General features: G+C 43.4%; 1 protein-coding gene across 1 annotated transcript in view; it reads right to left on the bottom strand.

Moving 5' to 3' along the window:
- LOC131665838 (uncharacterized) overlaps nt 1-15,493 on the bottom strand; it is a 70,440-nt gene extending 54,947 nt beyond the window's left edge. Inside the window, exons 1-3 of the mRNA XM_058937999.1 lie at nt 15,292-15,493; nt 3,172-3,333; nt 2,200-2,383 (exon numbers count right to left, since the gene is read on the bottom strand). Coding sequence (XP_058793982.1) covers nt 2,200-2,383; nt 3,172-3,333; nt 15,292-15,493 — 548 coding nt within the window. The remainder of the gene's footprint in view (nt 1-2,199; nt 2,384-3,171; nt 3,334-15,291) is intronic.
- Nucleotides 15,494-17,212: the final 1,719 nt, after the last annotated feature.

Below are 17,212 nucleotides of genomic sequence, written 5' to 3' on the forward strand. Positions count from 1 at the left end.
GAGTCACTGGAAAAAAATTTTTTTTTAAGCAGCGAATCAAAACGAACTCATCGCTTCAATTGCAAACAGAAGGATAGAAAGCACGTCGAGCGCAAGCGACAGCCAATTCTTCGTGTGGCAATCGAACAGCAGCAGCAGCAGCAGCAGCAGCAGTGGCAGCAGCACAGCGACCCTTCGAAAATGCACGAGGGTTAGTTGACCTAATTGCCACACAGCGAAGTCCCCCGTTATTCCGCTCGAATGAGAACTTCGTGGCCCGGCATTTGGGATTAGACTCACGGCGTTGAAAGCGTCACCGTCAGCGACCCGTATATTCTTTCTCTTCTTTTTCTTTTTTTCTCTCTCTTTTTCGTCGCTTCAAGGAGGAAGAGTCTTCGTGTCATTGCCGTGAGCTTTCTCTTTTCTTCATCCTTCCGATTGGCCAATGGCAGAAGATTTTTGCAGCCGAGCGTGGTATTGAGTTGCGTGGCGGAAGCATTGTGTGTGTGTGTGTGTGTGTGTGCTGACTTTGGTGGAAAATATTGAGTGAGACTTTTTTTTGTAATCTTCCAGAAGAAATCGTAAGTGACGTGCTTTTTCTAAGCTCGGTGAATGGATGTATTTTGACATTTATTGCGCTTGAGTAATTGAAAACGTGATTCGGATGAAAGTAAATGAAGTCAAAATAGACTTTCAATCTTCATCAAGGAAATCGAAAGTTCCCTTCGTCAGACTCAATCTACATATATGTAATTAGTGCTTTTAATTTTATTGAAAGCTAGCTGAATCTTATGCTCGCGAAATCCAATAACCTCAATAGATACAAGGATCGCGACAGTAGCATCCCATTTCCTTAATTAGCTTGCAGCGAGAGGAGAAAAAAACGTTCGAAAAAACGAAATCCGAGCAGAATTTGACCGAGAGAGAGAGAGAAAGAGAGAATGAACTAACAGAATCGGAGTTAATTAAAAATCGATTCGACAGCAGCGCATCAGCTCGAATTACCAATGGAGAACAAAAAATAGAGACTATTTAAAGGTCTGATTCACAACTGTTATATAGTTGATTCTCGGCAAAAATTGTTTCCCTCGTGGCCGTTAGTCCGCCTTGCTCTTGATGTTCCGTTCTTTACTTTTTATTCTTGTTTTCTCCTTCCTTCCTCCACCTAGAGGATTTTCGGAGCCAGAAATTATTTACGATTGTGAAAAGGAAAAAATTATTTTTATAAGGTAGCTAAGCTAAAAATCGTCGAATACAATGAATATTTCACAGCGATGTAGACGTTGGCTACATTTCTGGTCTTATTTTCAACAAATCACAATTTATTTCAAGTGTTTTTTTTTTGCAACTTTTTTATATGCAGTAAACATCTGAGAGTGAGAGAGAGAGAGAGAGAGAGAGAGAGAGAGAGAGAGAAACAGGGAAAAGCCTCTTTAAATCGTCGAATTTGTTCTCGCGTAAGAACCTTTTTTACCTTGTCTTTGTTATTTTCCATTTCTCGCGGATGAGCTTTCGTGTATAACTTTTATTGGAGCTTGAAAATAATTTGGGTCTACGTCGCTACGCCGTACATTTAAATATGTTTTTAGCGCAAAAACATACAACCAACAGCGAATTAATTAAAAACTTTTTGGAAACTCGGACAACTATAGGGAAAAAGGAAAATCTCGAGGCTTTCCAAGTTCCGTAGCAGTAGCAATATCCATAAAAGCTTACGCGCTGGCCGATAAAATTACAATACGAGAAAACACCACGTATCTCTCTTTTAGCCTTGGCTCTTCGCCTCACTCCCCTTATAAATTGGAAAACTTCCAAAGTCGCGTCGTCCGGCGGGGAGGGGAAAAAAAGACGCACGTGAGGGCAGAGCAACAAAAATTCGCGTTTATTTCCAAAGTTGTTTCCGTCTCGTTAGAGCAAGACTTTTTCGACGCAACAACGCGAAGAATATTATTGAAAAAAAAAAAAAAAAAAAAAAAAAATTGGCGCGCGCGCGCTGCAGTCTGTCAGCTGGGAGGAATTGTAAAAAGTTTTTATGGCTCGTCAGGCAGACGGCACGAAGCAGCAATGAAAGTTCCAGGCAAAGCTCGGACGTGCGAACGAGGAGTATGACAAATTGAAGGAATCGATCGGAAGGAATGGAGGAGAACGGAGGCCGGTATAAGAAGAGGCCGAGTATCAGTTGGATAGTTTTCCACAAAGGATGATAAGAAAAGTACTTACGCGGTGCCGTTGTGTCGTCCGATGGATATCATACGCCAGACTTGGAGCTCGACCCTTTGCCCCGTGTCCGGTACAAATCGGTAAGTACACAGCGAAGGGCCTTCCAGTTGCGGCGACTTGATTTGGCCGAAACCGCGATCCGATTTGCTGAACAGTAGCTGGCTGTTGAGCGTTACGTTGCACACTAAAACCAAGCCGGGATCAGCAGATCAATTGCAATAAATCAAGCGCCAAGCGAACAAAGATAACCGTGCGAATGCTTTAACGAGGCTCAGCTCAACTATCGATCGTCGTTAATTATTCGCTTTCACCCGCGATAATGAGATTCGTCATCGGGAAGAAAATAATCGCCCCTCTCCCTAGCCATCGCCGGTTAATCCCAATTACGACCGAATAGCGTCTCTCGCGGAAGAAACAGTTATTCCCGCGAGATTTCGTCCACCTGGGCATGACGTTTTAACGAGAGAGCTTTCGCTAATGGGCACTCGACCGCGCCCCGTGAATATCATTGAACAATCAGGCCATCGGTTGTTGTTGATCTCTCTCGAAGAGCGTGAATTAGATTAGTCGCGCTCGGCGACATGCCGTTTTTTCAATTGCCTCGACGATCGAGCAGCCCAGACGAGCGCTTTTCATCGCTTCCGGCTCCGCAAGTCCAGCGCGTGGAGCTCCCTCCCAGGCACCAAAAGCTTTCCCCATCTTTGGCGATGTCAGCCGCCTTTTCATAGCCAAAGTATTTCCATCGAACGCAGTGCGGAAGGGCCGAAGCTGTTTTTAGGCATTCATCTTTCCAACGCCTGCTTAGTTTGAAAGAATCGCTGCCGACAACTGTTTTGAAAATGAACGGCTCGAACAGTAGGCAAATCGCAGCAATAATGTATTTCCATGAATGCATATCTTTATCGAATTTGCAAGAAGATAACGGACAATGCTGACGCAATATGTAGGTGCAGGATCGTATTGTAAACTCACTGTTAGAGCAGTAATCCTCGAGTCCGCATTGGGTACACCTGTTGGGTACCTGAGCACCGCAGCTGCAGCCACCGGATGGTACGCAACAAGCGCACGCTGTCTTGGACGAGTTGAAGCTACACGGACAGCCGGTCAAGCTTTGAGTCCACAGATCCACCTGGCCTGCAATGCAAACAACCACCCTTAGTGTCTAACTAACGGAATTGACTGCGTCGGGATTATCTATTGGGCAACGATTGTTCAAGGCAGCAGGGGTTGGGTAAACGAGACTTCGATATCGCGCATGGCCAAATCCAGGAGCGTGCAGCCGAGAATTCTTCGACAAGCCCGGCTGGCGCGCGTCTTCTCGATGCCGCGAAAGCCCATTGTCGCGGAAAAGGGCGCAAGTAGAGCTCTCGCGAACGACTACCGCGGCTCGCGGACCCTTTCGCGCTCGACGCAGTAGAAATGTCGAATCGCCGTTTCGATTCCTCTGCCTATTCCATCTCCACAGATGGACTAGTAGCCAAGTGGTATGTTTGTCCGTTCGTTGGTAGGAAACGAAGATGCACGGACGCACAAGCGCGCGCGTGGATTGTCTACGTTCCGTCGGGTTTTTTTCCACAGAGACCATCTCCAGAGGTTCTCTGCGATTGCAATTTCTCGTTCACGGTCGAATAAAGCTTTCGAACATTACAAGTGAAGAGTAACGAAGTTTGTCAAGGTTATCCTTGCAATTGTCAACACTCGAAACAATTCACCATCCGTCGCGGCTAGGGTGCACGTATCCCTTGAAAACATCTCGCCTGCGCGAGCTTACGATAACATCAGTCAATTTGCTCTAGAGGGGGCATAGGAGAAAGAGAGAGAGAGAGAGAGACAAGTTCCAAGCCACAAAACATCAGCGCCGATGAAAACCTTTGTCGCGTGCGCGTGAGAGAGTATGATCGATCGACATCTCCACGGCGATAAATTTTCTTGGCTAGAGAGCAAGAAGGAAAAAATGCTAGGATATCATATATATATATATATATATATATATATTGAAAGAGAGAGTTTATTGCAACGGTGAATGTGTTTTCGCGCGAGTATGTGCTCCGAAAGCAAGAACTGGAAGTTGGTGAAATTGACGCTATTCTCTCAGATTCCTTCACTACGCTCTAATACATTGTCGAGTTTTGCTTCTTTTTTTGCTCTAGTTATGGCGAACTTTCGTCGATATCTCGCAACTTTGTTGCGTTTTTCAGTGGAATGATTGGGAAAAATCGTCTATTTGCCCGCTAAAGAATAAAAAAAGTTATAGCCGTAGATAAAGATCTAAAAGTTCCCAACCCCGTTAGAGGCATACCACTGTAATTCTTTCCCTTCCACACGGCTAAAATCAATAGCAGAGAGGATATAAGAAAGTCTCCGCGTAGAAGAATTATTCAGCCTAATATACTCCCTCGCAATACCAAGAGAGATTAAGGCGAATAAATAGACAAGGGAAAATCGGCTCTTAATCCTCGCATTAAATGCTAACAACAACGAAGCGTCTAAAGTATAAATAACGCGATATGTGTTTGAACCACATATTGCGACAGTTCATGCGTTACGAATTATTATGAAGCCCCCATAGCAGAACTACACACATGCGAACTACTACAAATATCGTTAGCGGCCGAGTGGGTGTGTGTTCCGCTGATTTTCCATTTCCCTGCTCTATACACAAATGATGTTAGTGCGTTGGGAAAGGATTTTATGACTTCAATATATTTCCATATAACTCGACGTATAAACACATGCGCGCGTGCGTACACACACACATACTGGTGTCATGCAATTTCCGCCAGAAGGGAAATCCTATTCCTGACAATATGAATATTCCGAGGAGGTGGAGTAGGAGAAGCCAGTCGCCTAAGCATTGAAGGACCATTAAGTGCGAGTGATGTGTGTATGCGTCTCGTATATTCAACACCGATGGATTTCCGTGAACAAAGTTATTCGATCAAGCCATGCCCAATTTCCTCTGCATTTGTACTTTGATTGGCCAGTGAAAAGGCTTTATCTTACTGACCTCGCTCGCTTTACACGTAAACATGCGCGAAGCGAGCTCTACCATCCAGGTCTCGCAAAACGAAGAGTTTTTTCCAAAAGAGGGAACAAAGACCTATGGCCGAGGATTCATCGTTTGATCGAGCCAGAGCTAGTGAGGTTTTGAGCTTCCGCGTTCAGACCGATTCTCCTTTCACTCTTCGTTTCGTCGAGAAACAGAGAAAGAAAAAAAGGAAAGGTCAATTCGTTGTCCGGCGACGCGACCATTGAGTAGTTAACACGTATCGCATGTCAACGTTACTGTCAGGACGATATAAGCGTTTCGTATACGGCACGTCGATTGTCCGACGTACGCGTACGCTACGCGCGCCGGCCAATTAACGGCGCGGAGAGGCAGTTTATGTACATTACTGGTAACCGAGGCCTAGGCATGTCCGCATCGCTAGAGATGCGGAAAGGAGAAGGGCTAGCGGGGCGGAGCGGTGGGTGGGGGGGGGGGGGTATAAGGGCAATGACGCGTCCCTAAACGCCACAACACTGCTTGTCTCGGCCAATTTCAGCTGTACCCGCATATTGTCCACTGTTGATTGAGTTACGTCAGACATACTCTGTGCACTGACGCTCGGTCGCCGGAAAAACATTGGTCATGCTTTTAAAAAATAATCGCCACGAAAATTGGCAATCCGATTACGGTTCTAATCGAAATCCATGGTACAACTTTGGATTGAACTATGTCTGCAAAGCGAGCGCATTACACGCATGAATAGACAATAAGCTTTGTGGATATAATTAAGGAACGAGTGTGCAAAGCGCCAGTGTTACCATTCGCAGCATCCGTGGCTACAAGTTCGGAAAGACTTGTTAATGCGTGTTTAGTTAAGTCGAATAACTGACTGACACAATGTACGTGCACGCGCAGCAAAAAGGGAAGTGCAAATTAGACGATACAAGCGAGCGCTAGGCTGAAACACGCGTAACGTATTCTCTTTATTGCTCGAGCTAGCGACTCTTATGTATGCGTGCCTGTAGTCGGAATACACTTAGTTACGCTTTGCGTCAAGAATAACTGGATTCCTTGAATTCGCACTGTTGTTGGTACGTAAATTCGTGGCAAAGTGATAGCCCATTTATTGCAGACATCGCTCTGTAAACCGCCAAAGTATATAGGCAGTCAACTTGAATTTGCCCTCCAGTGATTTCTCGCAATATCTATTGGTCGGGTTACTTGTTAAGATTTTTCAACGTCATCAAAGACTACTCGAAAAAATGAAGGGATCGGAGTTATTGGATTAAAGAGGACGGATAGAGATAGAACCGGAGGGGACAGCGAGTCTCTGGATGATGAGGTATAATAATCGGCTCGGCCGTAATCTCGAACATCCGTATGAGAGAGAAAGCGCGCGCCAAAGCCGATTTGGGTTTGCGGATTACTCGCGAAGACGCGGACTCGCGTGCGGTCGCAAGTTTGACCGGTGAGTCTTCTTTCGCAGACAGAGATGTTGTATTTTACTCGAGTTAGTCTCGCATGACGACGACGCAATTCATACGAAACAAAGAAATCAAATTATCACATGTGAATTTCAGTATATAACTTTTACGACGAGCGTGAAAAAAAAGCGGACCTTTTACGACCGCGAGGAGGGCAATTTTCGAACAACGAATGCGTATCAAGGTAGTAAATCACTTTGTTGAAGCGCAGATAGAAACCGTAAAAATAAAAGATTCTGTATTGTTCACCTGGTCGGCGCGTAAAACACTTTTATAACTCGCTTAATATCTAAGACAATGCGCGTGTAGTGGCCTCGTAAAGTCTTCCCAATCGCGAACCGAAAAAAAAACGGTCGATCGACTGCCACGTCAACATTTTCATACGAAAGCCCGAAAATTGTGCGGCCATAAAAGGAAAAACAGCGACGACGATGGGAAAACGCAGCTGGACGAGCCAGCACTGCCATGGCTTTCATAAACTGCAGCGCGGCCGATGTGTCCTCTCTGTCTGTTTCTTAGTACGGCGGCGCAATTGATTTGCATCGTCTTTCTTTTTCCGCCGATTAAGCATCAGGGCTGTATGGAAAGAAGCCCTTTGCGCTGTCGAGTGGAAGTAAGGCTTGTCACTGCGCACAGACACGGGAATACTTTATGCTGGTTTGCGATTAGAAATGAAATACGGGCTTAAGGCGGTGCACGTAGGGTGTGCAGAATTTGTATTGAAATCGCACGATCGATTTCAAATCTTAATAATGCACGTTTATAAACGATTAAAAGACGTACGATACACGAGTAAAAAAAGAAGAAACGAAAATTCAATCTGGAATCCATAACGTAGCAGACAAGTTAAATATCCCCGGACAGCTCTATCTCACGCATTATTGAATCTTTGGAGTATAGCAGAGCTAGATATATATTCGATTGGAAGTGGCAACACTCGAGGCGGTCACCTTTGGACACTCACACACACGCATACACGTAGAAAAGTATATATAGAGACAGCGGTTTTAAGCCTCGGGTACTGATCTCTTTTCTTTTTTCCATCCTCGTCGGCACAGACGTTTTTCTTCTGTCCATATTGTCTCCCTCTTGTGTTCTTTCGTCTCTCCTAACTTTAGAAGCATTTCCTTTTTTTCAGCGAGATGGGAGAAATAAGTTGCACGGCCACCGTGATTGATGCTTGCGAAAAAAAGCTATGCTTTCGGGAACTTATCGTCTTCCACTGTCTCCAGAAAGTTTTTGACTTTTATGGAAACGTTTAATGACGTTTCTTCCGGGATGAAGTTTGAGAGATGGAGAAACGGAAAAAACAATCGCATCTGGCGGTATACCTCCGTTCGCAATTAAGAAACAGATATATTTCCAAACGGAGCTATAAGTTTTTCGAGTGCGCGCGATTAGCCAGGGATTCCCGTTCTGCTTGTTTGGAACCGCGAAAATTTATACTCGCGTCTGCGAGCTCTTTTCGCGCTTTTGCCAGGGAAATATACGGCGCCGGCTCTTCCTAAAATAAAAGACGCGTATACGTCGACGCGCTCCTCGCTCCCTCGTAAAACACGTATTCTCCTGCAGAGTTCTATTTGCTACTGCCTTTAGCTTTTTCCAGGATTATTTCCAATTTTATCGAAAAAATCTGACGCGTCCAGGAATGCCTTCTTTTTAATTCCGCAAATTCAGAGCGACAACATAGTGCAATATTCAAACAGCGCGTAATCCCAACAAATCCCACTCTACATAAAAGAGAGAGAGAGAATCATTAAAACTTTTCCGATTTTTTTCAGTCCTGCATGCGAGCAACAACAACAAAAATCTCAGCGCGAGCAAGTGAGAAATAAAACACGGCGAGAGGAAAGAAGGCGTATCACGCGAAACGTCGATTTTACAAGGTAAAAAAGTTGATGGCGTCTTTAATGGCATACGTGCGCGCGTCAACCAAGATAAGTAAATAAAATAACAAGTTACGCATGACACGCGAGCGATAAATAATGACATCTCTTGTTTGCGTTAAAAGGAAAGTCCTCCGGAAAAGAACGAAAGTAAAGTGCAAGCATTACTCATCGACGGATTTTCTTGCGATCGAGCACTGAAAAGTTGCACGCTTTAATGGAATTCGGCGACAACGAGCAAAAGGAGAATGTGTCGTCTACCGCGACCAGGGCAAATGAACGTTTGACGCATTTGCTCCGTGCGTACCAATTGCGTGTACTTATAGTCATTTCATACAATGCATCCATCATCATAGTAGGAATATCATGCACACCGTGTGCGTCGACGGGGTAGCTCGAATAATCGCTCACGATCAAAACTAAAATGATCGCATTAGCTAGTGATATAATTGAAAGCAGGACATGACAAACGAGCATCAAACTCCGCGAGAAACAATAATACAACGAGCGCCAAGCTTACAACGTCGATCGGGAATACATCATTTCTGGATGCGCGCATTTCGAAATAGATGCTTTTGTACCTTATCAACCAAAGCTTCCTCTCGACAACTATTCGCATTTGTACGTATATATTAATGCGGCGTTGTCTCTCCATCTCCTTGTCGTTAATTGTCGGCATAGCTAAATTGCTTTGAGTCAGTCTCTCTCTCTCTCTCTCCCTCTTGTGTTATGCAGATATTTCAAAATAAACGTCAGCGAATTGAATTGCCATGCGCGAATGCAAGCGCGAGAACGAGCTTTGCGGAAACGACCGAGCCTGTATGCAAGCCATACGCCTATATACCCCTAACACATTGTTTCAAGTGTTTTGAAATTTCCAAGCGGTATTGTATCGGCGCTGTTACTGCCTGCTGCGTGATTATTCATCCAAGCGTACTTTCCGAGAAGGCTTCACTACCAAATGCTCGTTGCATAAAAAGAAAAAATAATAGAAGAGCGAAATATTTCTCACTCCCAACCCACCTGGAATATTAATCCGAGCCAAGAAACATTTGTCAGTCGAAGGAAGTCTGACACCTCGGCAAATCGAAAGCCTGCCAACGGAAGTCTCGAAACCGCACTTTCCTCTGCAGCGAACGTACACGTACGCAGTACAAGAGGAGAAGGGGCAGAAGAAAATACGGAACAGCCAGCACGGTAGCAGAGAGCAAGGGGCGGAGGAAAAAGTGGAACGCGACCAACAATTGCCATTAGAAAGTAAGACTCGCGGCATCTTCTTACCCAGCGCACTTTGTTCACGTGTGCATCGCCGTTTCGCCGTTTCGAGGGCGATGTATCAAAAGCAGCGACCAGGCAGAACTACGTGTTTAAATAACGCAGCAGCTGACCTATATTTAAATTCGAGTCGTAAATTTGGCACGGCTCTATTATTATATCCGTCGGCGGGCGCAAAAGTAGGCCGGCATACCGGTCGATCGTAATTCAAAATGTGCGAGGGCTACTGCAGTTTCGATTATGCTATTGGCGAGGGTCGACGTGTATACCATCGTTACTCTAGCTTGCCTCTCCCTCGTTTCGACTTGCAATAAAGTTGAAGTTATTGACTTGTTCGCCGTGATTGATTGACTTCTGTAACTCGAATTCATGCACGCTGTTAGGACTTAACGACGAGCACCGAAGTGTTGTGACGATTCACTGTTGGATACTTTGAAAATTGCCTAATTGAGAAAACATTATCGCACTCGTAGCTAACTACCTGATATGAGCTGACAAGTCCACATTTATATAAATAAGTTGAGCTATGAATTTTTTTCACATTTGTAATACTTTAAGCTTATAAGTTTTAGTTTGACAATAAAAAAATTTGTTCTTGGTGACGCACGGAAATTCAAAATTGAAACAAAACAGAGCATTGCTGTAATGTTCATTCATAATGCATTATTAATTTTCGTACAATCCCATACTAAGTATACTTGACCGACAAAAGCCATCAGGGTGGTATTGGGCTTATTTACGATCTAGAAAAGCTTTTAAAAATATTTATCTGCATGCTTTCGAGAGGATCGGCACATAAAGCTTTCTTGCAAATTTTGTCTGCATTTTAACGTGGTGACTTTAGTAATCATATACTTAATTGTTGCTACTGGACAAATGTAACTTTGCTTTTACATGACAGTTTATGTAGGATGCACGTAGATCGTAGCATTCCCGAAGAAAGTTACTTAGCTGTATAGCTGTGACAAAGTGAGCATCAACGAAGACGTGCCTTAGGGGCCACCTTCTTGTCGATTTCCGCCTCCAGCGGACAACAACTCGAACTCAACTCGAGGCGCCTTGTAGTTTCTCGAAAATGACTGATCATTCTCAAATGAACTTGAGACGGAAAAGACACTTTTTACGAAATGTATTCGTTGTAACATTTGTCAAATTGGAAAAAATTGCATACACAATCCTCAACGAAATGTCCACGTAACTCGTAAAGTCTAATTTCAGTGGATCGCTATAAAAGCTCTTAGAAACAATTAAAAGGATCCGGCTCCAGCAGCCATTCGTCTTCGTTAATGCCTTGCGGTGGAAATTTTACCGCTCTCTCTCGCTCTTTCTCAAGCTGTCTCTCTTTCCCCGTGTATGTTTACCCCGCGATCTGAGAGCGTGATAGATGACCGAAAATCACCGCGGCCCCGGACATAATCACTTACGCTGGAGCACTTTCTCAAGGAAAAGCCCACGATGTTTTGTCTGTACCGATGTTCTCTTTTCTCTTCGCAACACAAGCTTTTGCGTCTTGCTCTTGCCCATGGACGTTTTTCTTTTCTTTCTCGCGAATTTCCAGACGACCGCTTTTTTCCCATGGATCGTTTCATACGGGTGTCTAGAAGACGGAGATATTTTTTTCCTGAACTGCAAGCTTTTGTGTAAACAATCTTTATCATACGTGAAATATTGAATTTATTGATTTTGTTGCAAACTAATAAAGAGGAATATATACGCGCTGCATTTCCGATAAGATTTCGCGTGAGAACGGCAAAATCGGTCTGAAAAATTCGACGCGGGTAAGACCATTATTACTCCAAACAAAAAGGAAAATGTGCTGCATCAGAGTTTTATCGTGCCAATAGGGAGAAAAACGAGTAAGACATTCTCATCTCTCTGCGAAAGGAAAATTTGCGCTCATGCCGCCGCACCATTTGCCACCACGTTTTTCCTTTCTCCCATTCGATGTCAGAGTACATATACGTGGCTACAGGCACGAAGCAAAAAAGTGCTAACGCGCAAAATAAACATAATGTCAGGGCTTTGTAAATAGAGCGCAGCAGTACCGAATAAAATCCAGCGTTGCGACTTCAATTTCTATTTTTGCCAGAGCGATAAGTGCCTCGCGACGAGCCCTGACAGCTCGACGCTGCTTGTTCCTTCGAAAATAAAAAAAGAAAGGAAAATAACCCAAGCGGGATAAGGACTTTTTCACGCTTCGTTCATCTATTTTTTTTCTTTCTTTTATCTCTTATCGTCTGCGTTGTGCTTCCTACTGGATTTTTGACGTGACTGTGTTTCCAATTTTTCCGGATTATATGCCGCGCGCCGCCAGAGCTCCATCACTCGACTTTTTGAGTTTCATCCGATCTAAAAACCCGACAGTGAGCAAAGGAACTTTACTCGTTGGAAAAATATTCCACTTCCTAAATGGTTTATACGTCATCGTATACATGGCTGAAGCGAATTGAATTAGAATTTCAGAATCTAGAAATTTGGAATAAACTCAGTGTTTCGAGAAATTGAAAGCTTCGAAATTTCCCACGCAAGGCAATAACATTGCAAACATACCGAAATACGAGATTACTTTGTAAAAAAAACTCTCCCCTATCTATTTTATCCGTCTTGTTTACATAAAACTTTTCTCATGCGCTTTTGCGCAAAAAATACATCGCTGTACCGAATTGTTTGCCGCATAAAAACAAGTTATTTTTCTAACTTTTGAGGATAAATGTATGTATTGTTACAAAACATTTTTACATCGATTTTAAAAAAATCTGTAATATAAATCTCTCGATATGCGCTTTAGAGGCTAACAAAAAAATAATATCAAATGCAAAATATTACTATACAAGAATTGGACATTTTTCCTGATCAGAAAATAAATTCTACAGTGTGCGAGATATCAGACCGCAAGGGAAAAAAACTTTTATTGCTACCAGTAAAAAGAAGTAAGAGAGAAAGTTCTCTGACAATCAATCCCATTGGAGAAGCCGTCATTGTCAATTCCTTCAGTTTGGCGTTTGATTCCGGAAGGGAGAATGTCCAAAGAGAATCCAAATAAACATCAACTACTCTCTTTGTTTCTCCGGTTCTACGCGACAACTCGTACGTGTGTGCGTTGGCTTTTTCGCTCTCGTCATACATTTGTGTCCATGAATTATTAATGAGAGCCTGGCTCATGAATTGGCTACGCACCAGTCGCTCCACGCTGTCATATTTTTTGCTTCTCAGAAAAATTTTTCAACGATAACACATTTTCATATCATTGCACGACGGATTTTGGCTTATGCTCGACTGTACTCGGATTGTTCTACTGTGAATCAAGCTTATGTGGACTTTTATTGTTTCGCACTTTTCCTTCTATTTTGCTGAATGTGAACATTTGTGTGCCGTAAAATTGAATGAAATGATAAACAGCTTGAGTGGCTGACTGTATATTGATTGTTCCACTTGCGTTATTCTTACTCTCTGCTTTATACGTCGTTATTCATTCACGACATTTGCCGAGATTTAATTAGGGCATCTTTTAAATATTCAAACTAACTGCTTGGATAACTGTATATAATCTTTATTTGACTTTTTCCTTTCACTAATGAAGCCTAATTATTTGCTGCCCGAGGGAATATTTTTTCATAAACTCATTAATGCGAGCCAATATCGCGTTATTAAAAGGGAAGTTCAATCCGGGATTACTACTTGGAAAAGTGAAGATTCATTTTTCCGCTCCATCGCATGTAATAAGGTTAAAGGCTTTTGGTTCATTCGCAATTATTGAACATGCCGGATGAGCTTTATTGAAAATCAAGTTTTTTTCACTGCCTGTATTTCGAATGTTGTCGTTATTATCATTTTATTGGCACTACGTTCTCCGAAGCGGTACACACAAACAGAAAGGCGCGTAAAAAGCTCAATCGGAACGTAACGTACGATCCACATGCTATTCTCGTCCAGGGAAAGACACAGTGTCGGTGCGAGGAGAGAGAGAGAGAGAGAGAGAGAGAGAGAGAGAGAGAAAAAGGGGTCAGACCACAAGATTATCCGTCGCCGCGCAGCCAATTACGCCAGTACGTCCAATGGAATTCCGTGGCGGCGAGTCGGCTTTATGGGCCATTGGGATGAATAACGGGGCCATTGAATATGATTTTGGCCGAGCGGATTATTTCTGTTTACCCTCGTTCGCGCTCGTAAATATCCTCAGCTCTGCTTTTTCAATGAGCTTCTATACACCACTTTTCCTTCTTCTTCCTCGCCAAGTAATCTTTGTTTTTATTCGACTTTGCCTGTTGTTTTTTCTTCTTTTCTTCATGAATTATTCACCAAAAATCAACGAGACTTGTTATTATCGATGGCAACCCAAGTTTTATGCACAATTGACGAGCATCTATTTTTCCCTTTTATTCCAAATGAAGAATAATCAAAGGCTTCTCGCCGCGCATAATTGGAATTTTAATAAAGAGTCGCGCATTTCATTTGAAATTAAAAACAACACTGCCAATATTGCTCGTTGAAATTGCAAAGCGACGAGCAAATTTACATGAGAGTCAGTGGCCCCGAAACAGTACTGCAACAGCAGCAGCAACATCGATTTTTATTGACTTCGTAATGAAGATGCAGACGGAAAACGTCGTACAATAATATCGAGCGGAAATTTCATCCTTTATCGAAAACTAAATGCAGTAAAAAAAATTCTCGTAACACGCCTCGTTTACGATAAAACAAGGAGTGGCGAGAGAGTTTCGAGCAGACTTTTCTACATTGCGACTCGTATTTTATCAGCCACGCCAATACGGCTTTACGATCTGCCTGCGTAAAGTTGAATGCGGCGAAAACCGCAGCGTAATACACTCGATAATAAATACCACTACGGTAAAGGGACATTGATTATATCTAATCCTTCGTCTCTCTCCAGGTCTGAAAATTCGTAAAACGATTTTTTTCCACACTACAGTTTTCAGACTGCAAATGAAGATTGTATGGACAGTACTGTATATATCTTGCAAACGCTTACATGCAATGCCGAGGAAGAGCGAGGAAAAACAGGATTTTTTTTATGATACCACATTTTTATAGATATTGGGTCCGTGGGAGATGAAAAGAAAATTGATTGGTCGATACTGCCGATCGAATTTCTGAAGCTTGGCGTGATATACTCACCTAGAAATTCTTTAATAATCGCATCTAATTCAAAACTTATAAAGTTTTTGTATCCATTCGTAAAAACTGAGCAATGTAGTAAAATAATCGGACGGAAGACGTGAATTTCGCAGACATAATCAGCAGAGCTCGTGTAGCTCGGTCGAATAACTCGCTCGAATCGCGGGACGCGTGTGTACGCGGTTGGTAAGCTGTCTCGCAGAGAAATACGAGCACCGACGTTTGAGAAGGAGGGAGATCCTTAATAATCCTAATACCACTGCTTATTATCGCTGCGGGTTACCCATTACGCCCACGCATAGCAAGCCACGCGAGCATTTACCCCACCGACTTCCATATTTGCTGTCTGTCTCACGGCTGAATTCCTCGTTCCTTGCTCTTTTTTCATCATCGTTCTCGCGTTTGTTTAATCTGCCGATATATCCTGCTGGTGAATCCAATTTTTCTTTCTCTTTTTCAAAGACGTCATGCTTGTCAAAGCGAATGAGCTCTGTATCAAACTTTTTCCATCTGCTCGTCGACATGCGGGGCAAAGAAGCGAGATATCCGCACGTACACACAAAAACGGTATCTGCGATCGCGATGAGCGATAAAAACCATATCTCAAAGTTTCGAGTGTATGCCGCGTGCGCGCGCGAGACTTTTTATCTGTTTTTTTTTTCGCTCCATGAGATTAGCCCTTGAATTTTACAGTGGTAAGTTTTCGAGTTTATCGGGCGCTCGTGGTGTTAACGAAAATTCACGCTTTTACGAACGCATTTAACTTGCGATGATTGAGTACGCGTAGAGCGCAAAATTAATTTACATTGTTCGCGCACACGCGGAGACTTCGCTCGAACAAATTCCTAACAGCGTTAGCTGGGAATCTGTGTGGCTTGACTCTTTTTTCCATTGCCGCACGAAATTGTTGCCTAAATAATTTTCTATAGTTTGATAAGTTCTTAATGAGGGATTGGGTGACGGACGTACGACGAGTTAAACGTCATTTGATTATGAATCAAAAGTGCTGAATATTCCTCATTATGCTGTGGTTATGTTTTCGAACAAGTAGTTAAGTCCATTTCATCGAATGTCACACCGAGCGAGATGTTTTATAAACGAATCAGCATTGACAGTTACTGTGGCGATCCAAAAATACAAAAGACGAGTTGTTTGATTGAAAGCCAGACAAGCGAACACACAAAGAACATCGAAACAAAGAAACTTCATCAAGCCCCCCGAAAAGAGCGAGCGCTAGGGCCAAAAAAGCATATCCGCCAGGGAAACTGCAACAAACTCATAACGCGAGAAGAGAGAGGCCTCCGTAAGGAGTATAGCAGACATTTTCGAAAAAACGACTCGTTGAGTGGGGCAATAAGCGCTGCAAGATATTACGCGAGGTAAAGTAATACTGTCCCTTTTGGAAATGAGGAGAAGGCGTTGCTTTGCGCATCTTTTCTCGACCGCAAAATTGCGCGAGCTTCTGCTTTTTAAGTAGCACTACGGGAACGACGTGCTCCATCTTTTTCAACGTTAAAAGCATCACGAGTTATTCTTTCATTCTTCTCGTCTGTATAATGTCAAAATTGACTGAAAACCTTATCAGACTACGTACACGCGTGCAATCGTTAAAAGGAGAGGGGGAGGGGGACGAGAGAGAATGAAATACCACCTCATGAAAAAAAAAAAAGAAAAACATAGTAGGCAGCTATTAATCCAGCACGTACGCATGGTAGTAAACGTCGGCCGCTCGCGGGCGCGCATGAGCGCGTAAAACGGCACTTCCGCGAGTGACTTTTTTTTTACGAGCTACACTTGCAAAATTCAGCTGCGCGTTTGCGTTTAATACCTCGCGGGTAACTGCAGTCCGCGGGAAATAGTATAAAGTTTGCGGTTTGAAATGAGGTAAGAATACTCGCTCGGCGCTCAGCCGAGCGCCGGGGTAGGGCAGCCAGTCAAGGTAAACACTTTAGTGGCCTATTTGACGCTGTGTGCCATGATTGTAATGGCCTTTCCGGACACTCTGTGCGCGAGCGATAAGCTTCATCGGGCCAACGAAACAATTGGACATATCGCGCGAGAAGTACGAATGCGCGAGCCGAGTAAAATGACTTGGGGAAAACGGATACGGTACTACGAGGACAAACGTTGATTTCGCCATTAGCACAATAATAATTTCAATCAGCGTCAAATGCGCGTTCCAATATCTCCTCCCCGTCCCTTTTTCGCGCGTTTCTTATAAACAAGACCGATAAATCAATAAA

The sequence above is a fragment of the Phymastichus coffea genome, unplaced genomic scaffold (assembly GCF_024137745.1).
Source record: "Phymastichus coffea isolate CEN01 unplaced genomic scaffold, Cenicafe_Pcof_1.1 PCOF00054, whole genome shotgun sequence".
NCBI lineage: Eukaryota > Metazoa > Arthropoda > Insecta > Hymenoptera > Eulophidae > Phymastichus > Phymastichus coffea.